The 26,050-nt window shown below is 35.6% G+C and overlaps 1 protein-coding gene across 1 annotated transcript in view; it reads right to left on the bottom strand.

Annotated features, from left to right (window-relative positions):
• Positions 1–303: 303 nt before the first annotated feature.
• Positions 304–26,050, bottom strand: part of LOC149805103 (uncharacterized) — a 64,031-nt gene continuing 38,284 nt past the window's right edge. Inside the window, exons 2-3 of the mRNA XM_089947351.1 lie at positions 10,522–10,747; positions 304–845 (exon numbers count right to left, since the gene is read on the bottom strand). Of these exons, the coding sequence (XP_089803477.1) occupies positions 714–845; positions 10,522–10,747 (358 nt within the window). The 3' untranslated portion in view covers positions 304–713. The remainder of the gene's footprint in view (positions 846–10,521; positions 10,748–26,050) is intronic.

The following is a 26,050-nucleotide window of genomic DNA, read 5'->3' as shown; positions in this document are numbered from 1 at the left end:
CCCGTTTGTGGTGTGGAGGCGGATTGATAGCAATCTTCCATTTCCTTGTTGGCAGGGTTCTATCGTCCCCAGCAGAGTGTTCCTGACAGAGAATCCAACACCAAAATCTCTGGCTTCATCTGCGCTCTTTCCTTGCCAGAAGAATGTGTGACGATAAATTGTTAGATCCAAAAAATGTTGAGACTAACTAAATAAACATAAACTTTTCACTCTAGATATTTGATTCAATTACGAAATACTGTTTTTCCGGGATAGAGATAATACATTGCAGGCTTTAACACATCTATAACGCCACAAAAACAATCCTGTTATAAATCGTTAATTGGAATATAAAGAACAACATCAATACAAACGACGGCCTTCCATCACCAGATTCGGATATTTTTCCTCATTTCATATTAAATGTACGGTCTCAGAATTATACTGGATCTGTTGAGGATGAATTTCATGGGTTTAAAATTTTGCAACTTTAGTCTTCAAATTTAAATTTCCCAAATAGTTTCTTTATGTAAAATTTCAATAAGACCGATGCATTCACTTTTTAAATTATAAAACACAAAATATCAAGTACATTGACAGGGATCCCAACCGATTTGCTTAATACCTTTCAACTGAATCTGGATTGAAAGGAAAAAGGAAATACATCTCAACATCTCCAATCTTCCGTCTTTTAAGGGAGATACATTTTACGAAAAGAGTTTCTGTTTGATGATTTAGAAGCTCATAGCGCCTTTCATTACAGATGCTATCATTTTGAACAGATCCGACCATGCCTCCTCCGCTTCTGGTGTCCACTTTTCTCCAAGATTCGGTGCTATGGCCAAGATAAACTGAGGACCGATCAGCTGAAAAGTAAAATGGACAATGTTAGTTACCTTTCTTTTCGATGAGATTGCCTTTACTGTTTCGTATCCTACGTATAAACAAACGAAATCGCAATTATTATACCTAGGCAGTGATCAATCTTTTAATTCTTTACCATTACAAAAGCGTTGCATATATGATATCAGAAAATTATTATTTCTTTGTTTGAAGAAACAATTAAATTGGTTGTTAAGTTCCTGGAATGTGGAAGTAGGTATTATTTATTTCCATAAACGAACCATCACAGACGAATAAAGTTTTCCTTGAGTGTTTAAATACGTCGATTATGGAAGATTCCGACTGTTTCCACGGATGGGTAATTGTTGGTGGTATCGGTGTCTACCGTCACATAATGTGATGACAGATCGGAGGCTACGCAGTCTGTTTGGAATATTCGTTACAACAAACAACAACCAATAATAGGAAATTCGCGTTACTTCAATGTGCAAAATAATGTTTTGTCCATTTGGTCACTTACCCCGTTTGCGCATGAACTAATGAAAATGAAAGAATAGAAAATAAAATTACAAATTAAATTTTGAAATAAACCTCAGCAAATAATTGTAACAAGCCACTACATTTAACAAGTATGGCGATAACATTTGTTTTAGTATCGCATAAAAAGTAGATTTTGTCATGAGACAAAATACGTTCGACTTATTTGTTTTGGTGGTGGGGGTAACTAAATCCGCTTATTACATGTCAGTGGTAGGTTTACTCTAAAGGCATTATCGAGTTCCCAAAAATATATATACCTCAATAATAACAAAGAGCAAAATGTGTTGTTTAACAGCAATATTCAAAGTATGTAAAAGATAATTACAACACGTAGAAAGTGTTAAAATATTTTAATAAATCGTTCCATTTGCCGCATATGACCCAGTCTAAATAAAAAATGTTACATAGGGTAAAAGATAACATTTTTTGAAGTTTTGCTAGAAAAGAACAATTGTTCATAAGATATAGCGCAGCTATGTGCAATAGTGTCATGTTTGAGCATTTTCAACTAGAAATCATTAAAACCGTGGTTAATATGATTACAGCCATCGACGCAAATCGTTTGCAAATTTAGTATAAAAATCTACTTTACGGAAACCATATTCTTCGAGAAAATGACACTATCCTTCCCACTGAATTTATGTGCATTCTTATTGTTTAAAAGTGTATATTTTCAAACGCCAATAAAAGGCTGAATATTTGCAAATCTTGTGGAAAATAATTTCTTTCTTATACTTAATTCTCGTCTACTTGAATAAATAAAACCACAGAAATATGTCCCCCGTGAATAAATTGATATTAATAAACAGTAACTGTTTGATAAATTTATGCTGGTCATTTCGGAAGTCAGTACCATGGAATATACAAATGTTTTCATACGCTCATATTATCTCCGAGGAGTTAATTAACGATAGTCCCACAAAGGTCACCATATTGGGAATTTAGTTCTTTCAGTTCTGTTGCACTCATTTCATAATATTCATGCAATACAATTCTTTCCTTTGCGCCACTATCATGTACAGAGAAAATAGAAAATAATGTTTCAGATTTAGCATAGAAAATAATGTAGCCTCTCAGACATATAGATTTCGCAGTAATGTCTCTTTCTTGTTTCTACACCCTTCATACAGTTTGTTTCTTTTTTAAAGTGTGCTCGTATATCTGGTATAATAGCTTATTAACGATAAGGTCCTAGTGGAATTCGTTCGGGCAAAAATTAAACTGAAAATTCATTACCAGCATCTTGAATTTTCTAAGTGTGGCCTTAATTCATTGGTTGTCTTCGATAATGTACAACTAACTATACATTTTATTTTCTCTAAGGGTATACACATCTATTCACAATCGATCTTTTTCTACCAAAATTCATTATAAAACAATTACGGAGAGGGCTAATTGGTTCGGTGAATAGGAAATCGAAGTCAGATATGCTACCTGGTTTGGAATTAAGTTGATAGTTATGTTATAGCTTTAATCTATGTTGTTTGTATTCAATGAAAATGCTGCCCCCCCCCCCCCCCCGACAAGAGTACCTTAAAATTCGCACTATTGAATCTAATGAATACGGTGTGATACTGATAATGTTTCTGAAACTTACAAGCAAATTGTAATAGTACAAACTTTGGTTCCACAATGAACCTTTTACCCTTTTCCAGGCCCATGTACCATAAGGTGTTGAAAAGGCAATAACGAAGGAAAAAGAAACGTATTCATTACAAAAGAAGAACCTGCTAATATAGGTTCCAAGTTGTTTTCAATTTTAAATGCAATTTAATGACTTATAGAATGTTTCGACTATAATAGTTACCTTTTAATGGCACAAGGAGTGAAGATAAGGTAACAGACAGCTTTGCATCAATTATAGTAAGATATGTGTGTGAATGTCTGTGTGGTGAGGGGTCATTCTGATATACGTTTGCCTTGATTTTCACGCTACTGTTATCGAATATTAAGTCTAATAAAACAAGTCAAAATGCTAGACCCAGGCAGAAATAGACGTTGAGTAAACATGTTTTGGTCAAATTAGGCTTCATTATATTATCTTTTTTCTTCTCTCCAGTTCTGATCACATTCATCGTGAATGTCCCAAACATGCTGCAAATCCATCCACAAACAATTTAGCTATCTAAATTAATATGAAGCTAAGGTACATAATTCTATCAAAAAGATGGAACAAACATAGCGTATATCTGTGACGAAAAAAGGGTGGATCAAGATATCGATCCCTGATATACTTGAAACAGTTGTAACAGGTTGACTCCTGTCGGGACAACATTCCTAGAGTTTCATCCAGTATATGCGTCTCACAAAAATTATTTGATGAAAACAAATATTCTAATATCAATACGCACTGTCTAATTAATTTGCACAATATATACATTTTCGTAAGGGCGTGTCACCAAGAACAGTGGAAGGTATGGCAGATTTGCAGGAGTGCACCTCGTGTGCTTGAACGAGACACTGGTGTGCTATAAAAAGGCTAACAAATTCAATTAATGTATGCAATCTGAACTGGTATGTTTTGTTTCGTGTTACAGTGGAAGTAATGATGAAAATATGCACCTGTTTTAAAACAAAAATGCACACTGTCACTTTTGAATATTGCAATTGTGTTACGTGATTCCCTCGCCCTTGCGTGTTGGAGTAATATGAAAAAGTGTAACATTGAAAACAGGTCTTCTTATTATCACTAAGATAATCCTGTGACGTCAGTTGTGTTTTCTTCCCTATAAAACACATATGAGCGTCTAGGTATTCCAAGTGTTAAATTGCTGTGAAGACGGTGATACGAAAGAACAAGTAAACCTTAGTTATTAGACGCATATCTAGATCACTGGTTAGCATGCTAGAATCACAACCAGTATGATGCTGGTTACAAGTCAACCATAGTGTCGTTTAAAGAGGGCTACCGTAGCCTGTCCTTGGCTAAGACACTTTTGGGATGCCTTTGTTATATTACGTAATTATCGCAGGTGTAAGAGGAAGTTGTTTGCATTTGCAACATGGACAATTTGGAGAATGTTGACATACCTCTTTGCTACATTTATTTACTGGGATGAAATTGCTTTACGTGTTGTACTTGTGGAACTTGTTCATGATCGAAGCGCACAGGTAAACAAAATGGCTGCTGCCATGAACTCCAAAAATCAGCCTGAAGTAGTTTAAGGTAGTCTAAAGTACACTATCGTTATCAGTCATTAAAATAGAGGAAACGAATTTAGCAGAGTAGATAATACAGGTTCTGAAAGTGCAATGAATGAATTACAAAAATATATTAAATGCAAATGTAGATATTGTCTCGTTTGTTTACAATCTACCTTTAAATTGCAGTAAGTGAAAATGACCAAGTGGAGTTAGTAGGATTTTGATATGTGTACATCTCAAGTAAGGCCAAGCTATATACTCTATAACCCAAAGTACACACATCAATCGTATACCAAAATAAAGGAAATTAAATAAAATTGTCAGCATAACCACTGAGATAAACCTATGAAAATTCTTTTTCTTTCAAATCTACCCATCTGCAAAATATGAAACTGTATCGCGCCACCTTTATTGCAATCGCTTCGACCTAAATAATCCCCTTCTACTGATGTGACTTAATACACCAACCCAATTCGCTCTAACGTTATTAAGTTGATCTCCTTGAAATTACATATGCTTAAGGAACAAAACGATGACTGCAAATGAGACTGATAAAAGAATTATCGTAGGCTTTTGTGGGCAGTAATACTGGGACTTCTTTTGTAGAAACATATTGTAGCTATGGCACAACAAGACTCTTCATTGCATTTTAATATTAAATTTGTCAGTTAAGTGTCACTGTCTCTGACAATAAAATTCTGTATGTTTATCTTAATATATTAATACGACAGAGTTAAATGAAACGATACTCGGTAATACTTATAATTAATTTTATCAGAGTCTTTCGGTGGTCAATATATCGATCACTACACAGTTAGAAAATTAATTAACTATTTCAAAGTCTTTTGCCCTAAGAATATAATGATCATAACTAGGGTCTCTTTGGGAAACCAATATATTGCAATTATTGTCAGACATCCCACATTTTGGAAGCAAATACATGAATTTTAGAAGAACATTTATCTTATTAAATTAGACAATGACATGTGGATTGACCCTAATCCCATTTTTTTACATACTTGAAAAATCGCAAGCTCTTTGTCCCTCTGGGATAATCTATGTAATGAAATCGGCGTCTGAAGTGCAATAAATGATGTTATTATCAAACCAAAATTGTTTCGCTGTTACAAAATAATCCTATTATCTATTACAGGAATAGAGTGAGACGAGCCTTAGATCATAAATGTTATCATCAAGTGTATGTGTGTGTTGGTGTGTGTGTGTGTGTGTGTGTGTGTGTCTGTTTGTGTGTTCAGATCTCGTCGATTTTATCCGACTTGGCACAATTGTAAACATATATTGACAATATTACCCAAATCAAGAAGCTAAATCCAAACAATATTGTATAATGGGCAATATATAGCTTTTGCAGCCACGAAAGACTATAACATACTTTATGTTCCTCCAATTCTAGCCACAGAAAGCAAAAACGTAAGTCTTTTAGTATTACTCGCCCAAACTAAGAAGCGAACCATTTATATATCGAGTAGTAGTAATACAAAGTTGAAGTGAAGAATTTTATTTGAACCAGGTATAAACTACAAAGAAAGTTGTTGACTAAGATATAGACCCATGCTTTAACTGAAAGCAGCGTGGCACTTGAACCCTTTCGGAACAATTAAATCAGTTCTTTTCAAACGCGTCAAAGTGAATATGTTGATCAGAAAATAATATGATGAAAGGCCATTTAAACTATATTTTGCTTCATTGGATCCAAAGCATTTTAGATGACAATGCGAAAGAACAAATGTATCACCGGAAATTTAATTATCTTTGGCTATATATGGGTGTGTGTGTGTGTGATAGCTATTTGTATTTACGTCTCCATTTAAAATTTTGTTAAATTTTGATTATTTCTAGAATATTGGAAGTCAGCGTTCGGAAGATAATTTTTTAGCCAGAGTAATTAGTATGTTTCTAGGAGCAGACGTCACAGTATTCACAAGACGTTTTGACAGCATCAGTTAGCTTCGTTAAATGGACCCGCCAATATTATTTATCAAAGGGAATTATCCGGATATTTTTACGCACATGTGTTTATTAATTTCATTAATATTTTTGTACCTGGTGTTTGGGGTGTGTTTTGTATTGCATGGCATGAAGTACTAAAAGTCGTTTAAATTCTTTTACACACACGCATTACATATTGATCATGATAGAAAGTAAGTTTAATGCACTAGCTTTTCATGTATAATTCGTCCTTTTAAGAGATATTTTTTTTGCAATTGTCATATTCTATATATAATCAAAAGTCATATATGCATTAATCATTAATGACTGCCAGTGGTATATTTTTGTAAAGGAAGGTTTGTCCGAGTAGTCGCAAATATGACAGGAACACTTTGATAACATTAGACATTATGTACACACAAGGAATTCCTTTGCATTATATTCAGAAAGTTATCCATTGTATCGAGACATCTAGATCGTAATCGTGGCTCATCCTCAAAAACTAATATATAGAAACAATGCAAAATGTTCCATGGTTAAATAATTAAATTAGATTAACGTTTCCACGATACGATTTTCTGAGATATTTTCTGAAAAATAGATCGGAGTGTGAATTTTTATGGTGTAAAGGTTTCTATTGCTCTTTTGAAATTAAAAATCTAAGTACATGAAACGCTCCTTTTCCTTAACCTCAATATTTGTATCTGTTATTAACATTTAGATTTATCTTTCTTAGTTGGCTCTTCTGCTGGCATGTCATTTCTTAGCTATGCAGTTTGTGATTCACCTCACCCCCCCAAATAATATATTCTTCCTATTTATTTGGTTATTATTCTTGCTTTTCTGTGTTACTTTGTTGGAACAGATTGTGTGAACTGTTTTAATTACATGGTTGTTCAAAATGTGTGACACAAAACAAATCAAGAAAACTCCAACAGTGTTTCACACGAGGTTAAATCAGAAATGCAAAAACATAAAGCTTCACGTGTCAGAGGAAGGAGTAAATACAAAGTTTCCAACCTCACTTAATAACGAAGGCGAATTAGTCTTGAAATGAAACAATTATTTTCAGATGATGTATTTCATAAGAAATTTGTTGTATTGAATTTGATTATGTGGTACGTGAAACTTTCTCCATGTGCAGGTAAACTTCTTTTGTTTTGTTGCATAAACGTATTTGTTCAAATACATTTCATTTGATGGCTACTTGCTGTAATTTGTTTTAAAATCCACTAATTTCTGTGTTATATTTGTAGACTTATTCAAAAATAATTAGTTTGGCTAGCATTATTATATCTTTCTATGATTACAGTGTTTTTAACGTTGTTAGAATTCTTGGAGAACACTTACAATTAAATTTTGCTGCGGCCTTTTCTAGGAATAAAAGCTGACTTTCATTTTATTTTATTGAATTTGTTTTTCATTATGCCACCCTTTAGATGTAATGTTACTCACGTTTCAGGACTCTTCGAAACCACTTATCTATAACGGATTATATTTCGGTCCAAGAGGTTCGAAAGAAACATATTCGTAAGACTTAACAATGTTAAAATGCCAAATTGTTTTTGTCATCTAGTTTCTAGACTATTTGTATTAAAAATTGACCCATATGTGCGTGCTCTATAACTTCGATATCTTATGTTTCTATATGAAGACAAATTATACCATGATAGATACTAACAGTAAAGAATCCACTAGGTGCAGCATTTGTGACCGACATTCAGCCAATCGTTCCAGTAAACACTCTCTGCAGTAAATAATATTAGGACATTAACGTTACATTAAACAGGTACTCAACCCGTTCTGTAATATCCCAATTTATTGCAACAGCAAAATGAAGTTAAAATATCGCTCTTTCATAGTCACATACATATGATCAGTAATCGAGCTCAGTGATTGTTTGATTTTTAGCTCTTTCCACTTGACTAGACAACACAACACAAGCTTCTGGAGATCATAAGGTACAATTTGAACATATACTTGAAAAGCCCTCCTTAAGACAAAACTTTTGACAATATTGAAACAGATGTTGTCAGCAACACAATTAAAATTGTAAGGTTTCCATTGCAGAATTTTGTTAAAGTATTTATTGTTTTTCTCAGTATTACTTAAGTACAATGCAGATGAGTATTTTGGGATACATTTATTATATAGTTTTAGTGACCATATACGAGGTATATGGGGTCAGTGTGAAAATGATGTTGGATTCCGTGCAAGCGCCCCTTCCAAAATGAATTACAGACTTGTCCCACAATCCTCGTATAGGGTCATTAATAAACTATACAGAAAATAATATTAGATACGATATTGGGTACCTCAAGAATACCCAAGCCAAAATGTCGTATAACCTTATTCCATCCCAGCGAGATTCTATGTCATCCATATGCCAGCTATCGTAGCTCTTAAATAAAAGTCATGTAATTTTTTTAGTCATTAAGTTCATTTATTCCAACTTGGCCTTACTTGTTAAGAAAATTTGAAATTTTCTGAATTTTGCTCTTAGATATTGTTTTGAAAGAGATTCATTGTAACAAGTGAACAAAAAGTCAATCAAAACAAAACCTTTTCCAAAGTATTTAGCCAAATATGCAAGCCGTGTTGTAAGTAGTGGTATGTCAACATATTTTGCCAGTTTTTTACTCGATTATTTCATAAAATCATATGTGTTGATCATATTTGAATTTTATTTTCAGTGCAATCTGCAAAGGTGTTTTAATTTCTTTGGATCCATTTTCACAGACAATAAAACAAAGCAGAGAAATAATAATGTTGAATGAAAAAATTCTATCATATGTTTAGCAAAAGAATGGCAAATTTGGCCAAAACACACTTTATATATATATATATATATATATATATATATATATATATATATATATATATATATATATATATATATATATATATATATATATATATATATATAACTGAGCGTCTTCAAAGACAAATACATATCATAGACAAGACAAACAAATAATTTAAAAACAGAAAAACGGTTATGTTTGCAAAACTTTACATGACTGTTTCTACAGGAATTAATCAATTAACTTTATTATGTTTTAGCTAATTTATTTCAACTTGTTGTTGATGCTGCAACATATTTGTATTTACCTAGAAATCGATGAGTTATAACGAAAGTCGTTATGGCTCATCGATTTCTAGGTCAACATTGTTTTGTCTTGTCTATGTTTTGTATTTGCCTTTGAAAAAGACTCATTAAAGAGTCGAAAGCGCCCAGGCTAGTTAGATACTAGTTTCTCACTGTTAGATACTAGTTTCTCACTGTTCGTTGTCAGTTTATTTTTTAGGGCCAAGCTAACGCCAGTCACTAATCAAGACCATCCTAGTCAATCTGGCCCCTGTGGTGATAAAAGGTACAAAGCCTGTCAACATATCATAGAGACCAGGACAATTTCTAGCACAGTGACTAGAGAAAAATTAAACATACATGGTCCAAAGAAAACATGCAAAACAGAGGGTGCCATTTACCTCATCATATGTAAGATCTGTAGCCTTCAGTATGTAGGAGAAACTGAAAAACTACAAAAAATGATAAACCTTCATAGATATGATTGGATGACAAAGAAGCTGTGCCGAAGCCCGGTCGCAGAACATTTCTCCTCCCCTGACCACACTTTCAGTGATATAACACTTATTGCAATTGCTCACCACCCCAACTGGAATCCCCAAACCAGGAAAGAAAAGAAATCTTACAGGATACTCCGCCTCAGAACATTGAAATCATACTTAATTTGCGTATTTGTATGTAAGATATTTATTATCGTTCAAGAAAGAACTTAATTTTTTCAACATTGTTTAAAAATTTATAAAAATAGAAATATTTTTTGGAAGTGCAAATTCTTTATATCATAATTTCAACCCAGTAAAAGGTCAAACTTATATTGCCGGGTTGGCGGCGTTGATTTACCATTTTCTGTCTTAACTGTATTAGAATGCACCGTGAATTGATAACTCGTTTTGACAGGATCGCAGATAGACACATTTCACGGATGTTCTACACAGACAGAGAAACCCAGAGCGGATGAACAATTCAAAACTACTTACATCAATATAATCCACTTTTGCAGTGTACATGATATGGCGAGCACCCAGCTCGTGTAACATTTCTATCACTTTCTTCGGCTCATTGATTCTTGCGAGGCACTTTTCTACTGTTCCCATGACACGGAGGGCGTGGGTCTTCAATTCAGAGTTGTGGCGAAGTTCTTCCCTAGTCAAACCTTTGAAAGGCATAAAAACGTCTTGAACATCCGGATGCGTTTCGAACAAACTGTAGAAATGAAAGCAATAAAAATAGTATGTAATGAACTATATGAATCGTAAGCACAAACAACAAATTCTTTTGTTGTGTTGCCTTTTTTTCATCACTCTCACAAAGGTAGTTTACCTTAGGTGCTTTATAAAAAGACGGAAGTCGATCACGCCTTGATATTTAAGGCTGGTCATATGGCTTTCGCCATTGACTAGTTTGACCAAAGATCAGTTTAATCATTTAATCATATATTTTTAGAATGACCAGAAATAATATTTTCATCTGAAAACATAAAATGTATCCGGTATCATAAGAAATTTAACTTTTGTGCAATAAAACACACATGCATAAACAAACTTTCTAATGGTCTTTTCTCCTTTTCATGTTATCAAATAAAAGGCTTCAGAAAATGCGTTTTATTCCATATTGTACCATATATCGTAAAACCTTTCTAAAGAATCTGGGTCTATTTATAACAATGTCGTTATCTATCTATCACGATCTTTACGTTATGTTTAGCTTGTAATCTTCTCACGAATATTTTTCCGTTTGTAACTATAAAACATTATACAGTTTATAGAGTTTTCATTGCATAGTTGCATATGGAGCAGGGAGATACATGTTTCCAATGTGGTAAAATGACACATAACCGCATTTATTCCAATGGAAAGTTCGCGCTATTTCAAGAAACGATATAGGACCATTTAATTCCGTTTACAGACATGCAATAACCCAATAATGGATTTTGGCGAAAGATTAGCGATATAATTGTAATTGACAATGCCAAAATAAAAGAGCCACAATGATTTGAACGCAGACTCTAGACATTCCTGATGAACGAGACTTTATTTCGGTATATGTAAATTTTTCTCTGAGCCATGGGACAAAAAAGTGTCTGTCTGGAACTAGATTAACAAATATATAGTTTAATCTGGTGCATGCCATGCTTCCACTGCTTTAAATGATAAATACTGTATCCCAGTTCGAAATGTTTCATTTGATTACTGATATAATCCTGTTTAATGCAATTCCAACTTCAACGCGGGTAATTCGGTGGAAAACTGGCCTACATTTTTTCCCCTGGCATTTTGAACTTTGGGATCACAAAATGTAAAAATAACTTTCGTTTCTTGCTGTTCATACGGTTCACAATATATAAACTTTTTTCTTTTTCAAGCTCTCTTAGCTTCTCCAATATCCAAAGCAAATGCATATCTTTTTACTTCTTCTTGATCTTCACTGCCCCTAATTCGATATATTTTCTTTCAGCAGAGTACGAGTTATGGAAATTTAAAAATCTGATACTAACGTGTCCTCTATCAAATGTTCACCTATCGAGTTCCTGAAATATTGCTAATGTCAAAGAATGTGGACCTGCCAACAAGCGTTTTATGTTACTGATATAGATTCGTTATGAACAGCTGAATACAACAAGGCAGACAGATACATTCCGAATTTACAATATAGCATTGTATAATAGATCAAAGTAAAAGAAAAGATACCATAAACTACAAAAAAATGTGCTACTTAGTATGTGGAGCCCCCCTGTAGCATATGGAGCTTTCGTGTGTTTATCACTGCATCCACTCTGTGTGCTCATGTACCTTGTTAGATCATTATATTATTAATGCAACGTGTGTATGTCAACATTTATGATGTATCATCTTCGTGCTGCCAAGGGCTAATTTGAAGTTATTAAAGAAATTCGGGAGGGATGTCAGAAAATGTGTTAGTTTTATAGTCAATGGGCCAACAAAGCTATACCTTGTTGTTATCGTAATTCATCAAACTCAAGTCTTCAAAGGTTCAAGAAAACGTCAAGTTCGATCATTCAAACTGCATGTGCATCATGTATATCTTAATGCATTATGTTTGTGCAGAATATTTAAGAACGTTGCTGATGCAAGGATTTAATATCCGAGTCTAAGACAACTTATGTTACTGGTATATCATCTATGCTGCGAAAATTGGTCTCGAAGAAGAGACAGAAATAAATATAATGACGATTATTTTTTATATCAATTAAACTGTTCTCTACTGTTCAGGAAGTTTAGAAGAAAAATTACCAAATACAATCATTTACATGTAATGCTGTACAAAAAATAAAGTTAAATTACAAACAACATATGCTGCAAAGATTTATTTGGTGCCTTTTTCAGAAGCAGTTATGTGCACACATTTGTTAGCTGTTATAAGATTAGATCTGTTGTATATATATATATATATATATATATATATATATATATATATATATATATATATATATATATATATATATATATATCTATATATATACATATATATGTATGTATATCTATACATATATGTATATATATCGTGTTCTTTTGTTGCTCGCACGAAGGTAACAGATAGGATTTCTTTCCTGTTGATACTGTCAATAATATCTGTGAGCAACATGAAATACAGACGCCTTGACTTATTTGATGTCTGTGAGATGTTGCTGTTTCTCTATCAAGCCGAAGCGTTCTTGTATCAATTTTCATTAATGGTAACAGTCTAACGTACTACCATGACGTACAAGGAAGAAGATAGGAAACACTGGGAATTACAAATGTTTAACATTTGATCATATATCGCCATTGTATATGTATCTGCTCCCAAATCTGTCATTCAGATGCATATTCCAATACATAGCCATAAAATAAGTATTTATCTAGGAACATTTAGATCTTTTCCTTCAGAGAGCCTTTAACCTGAGGCAAATAAGCTACCACTTTCAGACGAACGAAAGTGACTCTTCAGTACCGTTTCAAACTGCCCTGTAATCCACTGGATGCCGCATGTTACGCGGTCTTTAGATCTAAGTGCCGGACGTTGTAAGATTTTTTTGTCATCAATAAACAGCAAAATTCAATCTTCTCAATGATACGAAAATCCTTCTTTCCCAAATTACCAATTTGGTTTTTGTCCCATCATTCGTCGATTAAAAGCAAAACTGCTCCCAATTATCTTGTTTTTGAGATCACATTACTGAATGGAAGATTTCATAGCTGACTTCAGACATGATGTATATCGTCATGTCATAAATACTTCTCAAAATGTTCGGAAAAAAAACTAGAGAAGCAAGCTACGGAACATCGAACTCATTACTCGAGAAAGGTAACCCTCATATCGATACAATCAACAGATGAGCTCGGATCGAGCTGCTCGCCTATACGACATACCCAGACCTAACCCATGTGTATCTCCTGAAGAGCGAATCTTGACAAGATGACATTCCTTTTCAGTGTTCACTAACATTAGAATGCGTTGTTGTCATGTGTATGGACTTTCGTCATGTGAGGAAGAACTACATTTGTGTTAAAACCATTAAGAAGATTTTGGTAATGTACACTTTGTAAACATATTTGACTTTTAAAGGAGTTACTGAAGTTAATTGTGATCCTCTTTTTTTCTATGATTATATAATTTTCTTTATTAATCTCTATTTGTTGATATGTTTTCTATATATCGTTACCGGGGTGTAGGGAGCTCTAGATCGAGGTAGTACCTTTGTTGTTTGGCAGCTGTATTCTCTGAGTGGACTTACGCACTGATCCTGATCCATCTCCCAAATCTCTCACGTCTGCCTCCAAGAAGGAATTATTCCTGGCATACTCCCGTACACCGCTTCAGCTGGTGGGCCAAACGACGTTGAGGGTGTTATGTTAACACTGCATCACTAGGCATATTAACTTATACAGGGAAGTAAACGGCTAAGGCGGAAGGTCTCTACAGATCAACGGTCAAGTGATCGGGACCAGGGCGCACCATATGAATTAGTGGACTGCGGCTGTGGCCGACCAGCTAAGGTTCGAAATAGAAGGGAAGGCAGCTCTCTTCAGTCGTGGTTGGCCATCTGCCTAGGAGAGGGAAACTCCGATATAAAACATACGGCCTGTGGACCTCGCTGTCACCGTCCTGGCTTGCTGGGCCATGGCAGATGATCCCCAGGTTTAAAGGGTGGGTTCAGTTTGCGCAGACTGCAAACCACCTAAAAGCTCCATTGCGCAGGCATGAAGAAACTGTCTACTGTCTACTGTTTACGTTCGACTCTATCAAGCCCTGCAACGATGGGAAAGGGGCGAAAACGGCAGGTGAAAGATGTCACTGGAATCCGCAGTCCCAATCCTTCATGCTGGCGACTCAGGCCTTTGGCCGTCTGGTGTTGATCCAGAGACGACACCATCACCTGGCAGCAGCCTGCGTAACCAAGCAGCATTTTCTAGGGACAGCACTGCTTGCTCCGCATGGAGAGGGGCTTAGAAAAGTTCGCCTAATCAAAGCTCGTCTGCTTACCCCCCCCCCCAGTTGGCAGCCAAAGGGCATCTTCCAACGCGGTATAAACTTAACAGAAACAAGGCATGCCCACCTGATTCACATCGTGGCAAAAGACTAAAGCTGTCTTGTTGGAACATCAGAACAATGCTAGAATCAACCGACAGCAACATACCAGAACGACGCTCTGCCTTAATCGCACACGAACTCTCTCGTCTTGCTGTTGACATTGCTGCACTTAGCGAATCCGTCTTTCAGAGAAGAGAAGTTTGAGAGAACTCGGCACTGCATACACCCTGTACTGGTCAGGAGAACCAAACACTGAAAAACGACTTTCAGGAGTCGTTTCCATGGTCAAGGACTCAATCGCCACCGAGTTAACAAACCTTCCCACTGGACACTGGTCATGTCCATGCGTCTCCCGTTAGGGAACCAACAACACGCCACACTCTTCAGTGTATATGCTCCAACACTTCAAGCAGATCCTTCTGAAAAGGATAAATTCTAGGCTGACCAGAGAGCGACAAAATAATCATCCTCGGAGATTTCAATGCCAGAGTGGGCCGAGACTCAGAAGCCTGTAAAGCCGTCCTTGTAAAGCATGGCGTGGGTGGCTGAATGACAATGGGCCCCTGATTCTTTAATTCTAGAGCCTGCAGTCTAGACTTGAAGAAATTAATTTTCCGCCAAATCTACCTCCGGAAGAGATGTGGAATCACGTCAAGGCTGCCATTCTGCAAACCTCAGAAGAAATCCTTGGATTCACCACCAAGAAAAAACTGGTTGGATGAAAACAACCAAGAAATCCAAGAGCTGTTTGCCAAAAAGAGATCAGCGTACCAAGCCCATGTCGCACAACTATCCACAGAAGAAAACCTTATCTGCAGCTCTCTCCAGTGTAGTCTTCGAGACATACAAAATGAATGGCTGACAAAGCTTGCAGAAAGAACCCAGCTGTATGTTGATACTGGTGACTCCAAGGGGTTCTATGAAGCGCTGAAAGCAGTGTATGGTCCTTTCTTCGAAATACAGAGCCCCCTACGGAATGCAGATGACCAAGAGCTACTCACTGACAGTGAATCTATCCCGAACCGCTGGTCAGGGCACTTCCACACCCTCTTCAGCACTAGCCGTATAGTCCAGGAGGCAGCTATTGATCGCATCCCAAAGCAGTAACCTAAGATGGAACTTGATGAGGTACCCACACTGCAAGAGACTGTAAAAGTCATAGAAAAACTGAAGACAGGAAAGGCTGCAGGAAAAGATGGTATCCCACCAGAGATATGGAAGAGAGGAGGCCAAGCGCTGCACACCAAACTCCGCGAGTTCTTCTTTTGCTTCTGAGAGCGAGGGAAACTTCCACAAGACCTCCGAGATGCAGTCATCATCACCTTGTACAAAAACAAGGGGGAAAAGTCTGACTGCTCAAACTATCATGGGATAACTCAGATCTCTATTGCAGGCAAAATCCTGGCCAGAGTTTTGCTAAACAGACTGGTGCCCACCATTGCAGAAGAACATGCTCCAGAGAGTCAATGTGGCTTCAGAACCAATCCCCTATTGGTGTTCGTCCTAAGACAGATCCAGGAAAAATGCCGAGAATAAAACAAAGGACTGTACATCACATTTGTGGACCTGACGAAGGCATTTGATACGGTGAGCAGAACTGGACTGTGGAAAATCCTTGAAAAGCTCGGCTGTCCTCCTAAATTCCTTACCGTGGTCATTCGACTACATAAAGACCTGCTTGGTCAGGTCAGAAACAATAACTACCTGTCACAGACCTTTCCCATTGCAAATGGCGTGAAACAGGGCTGCGTTTTAGCCCCACTCTGTTCTCAATCTTCTTCATCTTGATGCTCCAAAAAGCAACAGAAAACCTTGAGGACGATCGTGGCATCTATATCCAATTTCGGACTGAAGGCAACCTCTTCAACTTCAGGCGACTTCATGCCCCACACCAAGACCTTGGAAAAACTGATTAGAGAACTTTGCAGACGTCACCGCCCTTGCTGCCCATACGAATCTGCATTTCAGCGCGTAACATCCTGCTTTGCAGAAGCTTGCCAGCTCTTTGGTCTTGAGGTCAACCTAAAGAAAACTGAGGTACTTCACCAGCCTGCTCCCAAGGAAGAGTACCGCCCACCAAGCATCTTCATTGACCAGACAGAGCTGAACGTAGTCCACCAGTTCATCTACCTGGGCTGTGTAATATCCTCTGATGCCAAGATCGACAAAGAAATAGACAACATACTGGACAAAGCAAACAGCGCCTTCGGCAGACTCTATACAAGAGTCTGGCACAACGCCATTCTCAAGAGAGATACAAAGATCAGCGTCTACAGAGCTGTCATACTGACCACCCTCCTATATAGCGCCAGAATCCTAGGTCACCGACAGCTGCCACCTCCGCCTCCTGGAACGCTTCCATTACCGCTGCCTCCACACCATCCTCAACATCCACTGGAGTGACTTTGTCACCAATACTAAAGTCCTCAAACAAGCAGGGATAACCCGCGTTGAGGCCACGCTCATGAAGATACAGCTTCGCTAGGCAGGGCACGTGTCCAGGATGGAAGATCATCTACTGCCAAAGATCGCACTATATGGTGAGCTGTCAACTGGCCACCGTGATACAGGGGCACCTCGAAAGAGATATAAAGACTCCTTGAAAAAGACCCAAACCACCTGTGGCATCGATCACCGCCAATGGGCATCACAAGCTGCTGACAGTGAAAGCTGGCGACGTACAGTTCACCAGGCCGCTGACACTTTTGAACAAAACAGATGGGCCGTCATGGAGGAAAAGCGGGAACCATCGGCAGCACCTACCACAACCCAGACATTCCACTGCAGCCTCTGTGGACGGACGTGCCTGGCACGTATGAGGCTCGTCAGCCACCAGCGCGCGTGCAATAGACATGGACATAGCCCTTCCTAATCTTCGCAAGCAAAGTTAAGCCAACAACATATCGTTGCCTCTCTTTTTATCTTGTAAGGGGTTATATGTTTACGTTCATTTGTAAGAGGTTATCTTCCCAATGTTTAATAGGCACTTTGTGGTCATGACTGTGCTGACATGACGCTAAGCTCTGTACATACATAAATATAGACGACGAAACTGTGATAGTACAAGCTAAAATTTGTCCTCTAAATGTGTAACTCCTCATTATATAAAAACCAAAAATAATTGATAACTTAGAACGTGAAGATAAAATCAAATAATTTTGATACTACTACTACCACCACTATTACTACTACTACTACTACTTATTATTATTATTATTATTATTATTATTATTATTATTATTATTATGTTTACAAATATTTATCTAATTATATTGCTAGTCATTCAAGCACATATCAGTTTATAGATATTATTCATAACAAATGCAATGCCGTTGACCGAATTGAAATTTCATGAATTATATTCAGTGACATATCCAAAGGTTTTGATAGAGCCTGGCCAGATGTAAACTGAAAAGCTATGAAATTAATGGAAATATATTGGCATGGATAGATTATTTAGGTAATGGTTGGAAATGAATTATCTAACCTTGGACAACTCACTAGAAGATTACCACAGGGATAAGTATCATATAACATTTTCTTGCATAAATTAATTATATAGCTGAAAGTATAAAATCACTGATTATATTTTGCCAGATTATTTTCTTTAATAATTCACATCGCTTGATCCGCGTTTAATTTAATGTGTTTTATACGATGATCTACGTGGTTTGTGAATCTTTGGTTTGTTAGTTTTAATCCATTCAAAGTAGAGTGTGACCTTTTCCTCAGCAGGGATTCTTACCAGATCGCGAATGTTCGGGTCAGAAAATTTGTTTTGTTCCATCACCTAGAGATCTGAAAATTATTTTACTTTACAATGGCTCATAGAAAAACCCTATTAAATCTATAATTCATTATATATTTATGCAAATTGGACGATTGAGTTTAAATACATATCGTCAAAACATAACCTGAATAACAATTCTCCTTGAATATGCATCTGAAATATGCTCATCCTGTACTAATTCAGATTTTGAAAAAATTTCAAGCAGCCAGAAGAGTTACCAAACATTGCTAGTAGAGGAGCACTTTATGTTGAATCTGGATGGCCTACCATCGGGGAACGGCGAGGTTTCAAATATCCCTGAAGTTTTATAACATTATTGGCAACCATGCTCCGTATTATATAACTGATTTACTTCAGCCTTGTTCACGGAACACGTTTCATTATAATCTGAGAAATTCCAACAATACCATTCATTATTAACATAGAATTTCTTTGTTAAAACACAACTTATACACTATCACGTATAAACTCATGGAATGGTCTGGCGCAATCTACAATAAATTGTACATCAATACTTAAACCATTGAGCACAAAACTTCGGCTCCATGTTATATAGCATAATGCGTCATAATCAAGATTCTATACTATTAAACCAGTTAAGACGTAAAGGAATTAAGGCCTAATTATTTGTAATCTTTTCGCCAATAAGTTCTGTTCCTGTGGATTCCCAGTAGAAATCAAAAATCATTTTCTTTTTCATGCTCAGGTTTGACAACCCAAGAAATGAGTTTTATCGCTGATTATCATTAATGAATGTTAATATTTGCAGTGATGTGCTTTAATTTGGCAGCGAACGTTACACATTAGAATAAAACATTTTGCTACAAAGAGAAATGCGTATATCTATTATAAAAATAAAAAGACTCACAAAATATGATCACGTTTGGATTCATTATTACTATAGTTAGAATTGTACATGCCGGACACACCAAATACTATATATATATATATATATATATATATATATATATATATATATATATATATATATATATATCTTCAGTCGTTTTTTATCATCAGGTCGAGTTTTGCGGTAAAAGGCAAAATGGGGCAATGTATCTGTTTGCAGTGTTATTAATTATGTTCACAGGAAAATGAATACTTTAGGTCGATATAATGATCGCCTCACTTGATATGATTTATACATTGATCTCTTATCTGTTCATTTATCACAAATGGACATGATCTCATTACTGTTCTTTATAATAAAGACCTGTTATTATACTGTTTTATCAATATCAGTTTTATTGAGGAAGACAAATTGCATTTGTATTTCCTTATTGATCCAACATGTCGTTGATGCTAGGCATGCCGATCTTTATGTTTACGTACTGCAAACTATTTTATTTATATTTTTAGGCAGTTTGTATTATTACACATTACAATTAGTTGGATTATAATAAAGACTGGTCATTATTACCAGAATGAATGAAGCAGAAGAAAAATAAAATTCACCAAACCAGAATGTATCAACTTAGCCCCGTGTTCTAGCTTCAGCAAATGTCTCAATTTGAGTGTTCACTCAGATGAAAAGTAGGAATGATATACAATATCTCAATGAAAAAGAAAAGTCAGTATGCCTAAAATGTGATAAATGCATAGGTTGACCAACCTATGATAAAAGCATAGGCTGACTAACCTGTGATAAAATCATTGGCTGACTAACCTGTGATAAAATAATAGGCTGACTAACAATAAATTTTGAATTTTGTACAGCACTTTCCCAAACAATGGGATTTGGCTGTGTACCTGTATAGTGGATTGAGTCATTTGATGACAGCTGTCCGAGACATTAACAAATTTCTTATAATTAAATTATCTAGGCTACCGATAGTTTTGATACTTGAGGGATGCAAAGAATTATATACTCTTGTTACACCAATGAAGATATTTATTCACAGTCATGGAAGTCGTGTACAGCTTTTACACGGCATCTTTCTAGCTCGTAGTTATAATTGTCACTTAACTGTTATTTGTAGTTCGGATAGTGTCAAACATGATATGACAAAGTACAATGAAATTGCCACAAGCGGGGACCAAAAAAACAAAACAAAACATGTTTATTGAGCTTTTCCTCTGTTATCTGCGGTCTTTCATCTTTTTAGCGTCTGAAAAGTCGTTGCATTGTTTTTATTATTGTTTTAAACGAACACATAAATCTTCAGGAATGGGGGGTAGATATCTCTGGAGGTGATTTGGATGGGGGTGAGGTGTGAGGTTGGGTGTAAACAAATGACGAGGCGTGGGCAATTCATATAATTAAGATTAGTTCAAGGCACCTGCTATTTGATTTATGGAGACCAAGCTGCTGTGGTACAAAAACCAGAATAAATTTATTTTCAGCTTCATTTACTGTTCGTTTCAAGACAATTGTATTTATGCCATAGATTGTCTCAACTGGTATTTTTATGAGCGCACATTTGCAACACCCCCTCTGCTCGATTTTTGATCTTTTGGAAATATAGGTATATAAAGAAGCAGGAAGATGCCACAATTATGCTGTGAATTAAAAAAGTAGTTGAGATTTTTTGTCCGATAAATCATGTTGTACACAGTAGTGGTAAATATTAAGAGGTTTATTACCTTATAAAAATATAAAGTGATTTTGAAAAGCATTTTATTTTGGAAGCCTTCAGGATTGTACAGTCTTATATAGTTACATGATCTGATTGATCTTAAAAAAATCTAACATTCTTAGGGCACATAATATGACAAATGTTCTAGATAAATGATAAATTATTTTGGTATCATAGTAACCTACTGTGTTTATAGTAGATGAAAAGTTTATCTTGGACGGTTATAATTGTATTTATTGTGGTGCTGAGTTGACACAAATACATGTTGACTTATTATCGGCTTGAAACAATTACACAGGTAGACTGAGAGAAATTCGGAGAAAACCAACGCTGGAAGAGGGATCAAGGATAACATTTAGACTTATAAAAGTTAGAAGTGATGATTAGTCATTGCTGAAAACATGCAGATGATATGATTGTATATGCCTTTAGTGTGCAATGTGAAAGAGGTATGCTCCGAAATAACGATAGTGTGTTAAGGATTGGCTATGGTGTGCCGGAAAGTTGTCAGTGGTCGCAAAACATATCCCAGACGACGAATGTGAATTCAAGACTCTGAAGGACTATACTCCTACAGAAATAGCTTCCCTGACGTTTTGCTAGAATATGTATATCTCATTCTCACAGACGGAATAATACTATTACGTTCAATTCGCCTTTTATATGGCATTCATGTTAAATGTTTTGTCTGGTACTCTGCCTTTCTCGCTATGCTCGTGATGCAGTAGACGTTAGTAGAAGACTAATGATTCATAGGATGATAGTGGAAGTATTGGGTCTATCCATTTGTGCGTGTATAAACAGGTATCTTGTTACAAACAAATGTTGTGCACCTAAGTTATGATCAGAATTGATGAAATACGTCTCGGTTTATTTCTGAACGATTACGGGATCAAAAGTAATTTTACATTCGATTAGAGTTTACCACCAAAGCTAGAATATTTAATTGGCCTCTGAATTGTTGGTCAAGTAGACTGAACGAAACTCAGATTAGTCTGCAAACATTGCCACTTTTGTGTACTGAAGGCATGCTATAATTTATGAAAGCTGAAAAAGGTCAAAGAAAATTACTATTTCAGTAAATTATCGATATCTTGCTACTTTTATTTACAGCCCCCTTTCTTAGGCAACACTATGCATTTAATCTGGTTTTCAGATTTTGTGCTTCATTGTCATTCTTTGGATTCAGTCTTATTTCTAATATTTCATTTTATCAGGGGATTTGAAATCAGATTTAGAATTCAACTTTCTATGCCTTGCATGCGGTTATGTATTTAGTGATGCCAGGAGAACTAAACTGATTATTAGTCTTTTTGGCATTATTCGATGGACTGAACGTTTCTATGCAGCCAAGGAGCTCAGTTAATTAAGATTGCGCAAGAATATGGCATATAAATGATGGAGACTTGATCGGCCGTATTTTTTTATCCATTTCTCTCCACAATTGCATAATATAAAGCAGTAGAAACAATGTTAGTTTTGGATAGAGACAAAAACCAATTACAAAATACCATATTAATTATATACTTAAGTGTGAAAAGTAGAAACTTATTGACGAAATAATTCATATTTCATTCTTTTCAATATTTCACAGCTGCAGAGAAAATTAATACTTTGTATATGTTTGTGACAGAAAGCTCATTTAATTCAGTTCCTGCCGCCCGCCCTTTTTAACGTGTCGTAATAAGTCGGTTGCCCAGCCGAGTAGAAGTTATGGCAATTGTCCGACTGAATAAAACATAAAAAATTGGTAATTCTAGACGCAGCAACAGGACATATATTACATTTGCATTAACATAAATATCAAATGGTAAATTGTATAGTCCAAAGTCCGAGACAGCATTCCAATTTTATTATAGAATTAGGAACATACATGCTATAAAAATCAAGCGCATCAGTCAGTGCAATGGATGCTGGGTATGTGTGGATATTTAACGTAGCTTTAACAAAATTCCAAACATATCGCTCCGACGTCTGCATCTTCAGTTTATAGTGATGTCTAGCATAGAAACATCATGCCACATACATGTAGCATTATGACCATCCCAGCACATTATCCTGACATATGGCCGACCAGTCTTAACGCTAACTTTTTAATGCTGAGCGCCATGCGAGACAAGTGCTAAGACCATGTTTATGTTTTTGGTGTGACTAGGTCGGATCGGAAGGTCATAGTTCCGATACTCAGATATGAAGTATTCAGTTGACGTATAGCCAGTGTATGGGGACGCTCTTTTTTTTTTGTGAAAACTAGGAAAATGTTAGCGATATGGGATGTGCAGCCGTTCTGAAGGAAGTCTGAGAATGGGGTAGTTACGAAATTACATAAATATATTACTACCTCTGCATGCTTCATGCTTATGGTTAGGTCAGTTTCATGTGGTCAGATATCTACTGCACGCTTCGTGTTTATGGTTAGGTCACTTTCATGTGGTCAGATATCTATGTTTTATGGGTACATTAAAAATTTAACTTGATTTCTCCTCTTGCACCATATTTTGTTCCTCCGAAACGGTTTTAAAGTGAATCCAAGCCCATGTTTTGTCTTATGTAACAATGTCATTCAAACGTCTCTGCTCACTCTTTCTATATCTGGCGAGTAGATGTTTGATGTTTTCATAACCATAATTATTTAGTTCATCCAATCATTTAAACGTTTGGAAATTGTTTTCTATGATAAGTATGTTATTGAAAAATAAACTGTACAATTGTTTGACATAAGGTGAAGTTCAGTTCCATTTCAGTGGCATTTAGAACTCTTAGAGTGCAACGGAATCGAGAGAGTGATTTTTGAAATTGATCGTGTCCAAAATATATGAACCTATAAAAAAAAGTACGTATTTCATCCAACCAAATAATAAAACAGTACGACAGCTTGCCATTCTGTCGTAGAAATGAGTTATCAAACATTGTTTGTACCAATATTTCATATAACTACCGTCAATAAAATGTCAGGTATGCACACATTTTCAGGATGCACGCAGCCATAATATATCACTTCATCCAGACACTGTTGTAGCGGTTTTAAAAAGAATGGACGTTGTTAATCAAAATAAAAAAATGATTAATTGGTAAAGTGTCTTTTGAACGAATACTAAACGCAATGGACAAGTTGGTCCCATATCCATGTTTTCATCTACATTTTAGAACTTTATATCCGCTGTTCAGATTATATTGTCACAAAAGAACCATGCATTCTTGAGGCAGAAGAAAATAGAAAGCCCGGTAAATGTGTGCGCCCCAATAATTTAGCACATGACGGCACATAAAAACAAAACGATATTTGTGATATAGCTAGAAATTTGAACGCTGCAATCTCTAAGCCACGCTTTGATATGATGGAATTATCCTATCATCTGTAATGTAATATAACATCCTGATAGCAAAAGAGTCCCTGTTGCCTTTATTACTGTCTTGGATTTGATTCTATTTATACATTAATACGTTTCTCGAAAGTTCAGAATTTGTAGTGAAGATTTGAAGTCATTCGCAACATGAAAATATATTTTAAATTATTCAGTATTGATTTTTCATTTAGTTTCATTTTAGTTTCATATTACAAGAGAGCATACATAACTGTCTTTGGATAAATAAACTGAAAGCTATCTAATGACTCTCACGTCTGATTTAGAAACGCTGACACGCTTGTATTATTGATCCCGCAAGTAGGCAATATGGTTTATGATTCTTTGTGATTATTTTGGATCCGTTCATTAATGCTATGTCATTTTAAGTAGTACCACCAACGTATATAGATATTCGCTAGCTATCTATTTGTTGCTAGCATATCAACGTATATCAACGCAGTGCACCTTTTTACCTTTTGGAACTTTTGTCTGCTTACATCATTGGACGAAGTTAATATAAAGTTGTTGCTATAAATACTGATTAAGAGATCATATCTAATTTCTGGTTATATTTATATTTCTTGTTAGAGAAATTTAATTTAAAAGAAATTTGCGATTTTTCTGCATCTGAATGTTTAAAGATATTTTACACTGGGCATATTGAGAACTTTTCCTACTCCTTATGTGAAAATGAGCAGAACATATGAAGTTATATTATGCTACTTTTGCAAACAATAACGATTGCGATGTAAAGCATATTTATTCCCAAATAAAAGGGGGTCAAACGTGTTTTTCCAATATAAATTTGTCTTTTCTTTATATTTCATAATACATACAGACATACAAAAACTGAATATACATAAAAAGCACGCTAATCATTTCTTCATGACCAATTCGTATGAAGTTAGTATAGTGCATGTTATTTAAAACAACTATATAGTGTAAAATCAAATTATTTGACTCGTCATGAAACAGACTGATTATGACGTCGTAGTATGAGTAAATGAATGGAGCGGAAAACGTGCACGTGGAAATAAAACAACGAATTGGTCGTTCATATAGATTGAATCTGCAAACATTGAATGATTGCACTTCTTGGAAAGGTTTATATTTTATTTGAATCCCCCGAATTGAAATTTCTGTCTCCTCTCCTGTTATCGTTAAAACAATGAAATCACCTAAACATTGCTGGATTTAACAAAATATTGCATCATCAAACTTTTCTCCGTCTTGGCATCAGTCGGAGAGTACCTTAAGTGAC

The sequence above is a fragment of the Sinohyriopsis cumingii genome, chromosome 2 (genome assembly GCF_028554795.1).
Source record: "Sinohyriopsis cumingii isolate HCF-2022 chromosome 2, ASM2855479v2, whole genome shotgun sequence".
NCBI classification, from domain to species: Eukaryota; Metazoa; Mollusca; class Bivalvia; order Unionida; family Unionidae; genus Sinohyriopsis; species Sinohyriopsis cumingii.
The sequence above is the reverse complement of the archived record's forward strand: the minus strand, read 5'-3'. Positions and strand labels throughout refer to the sequence as shown.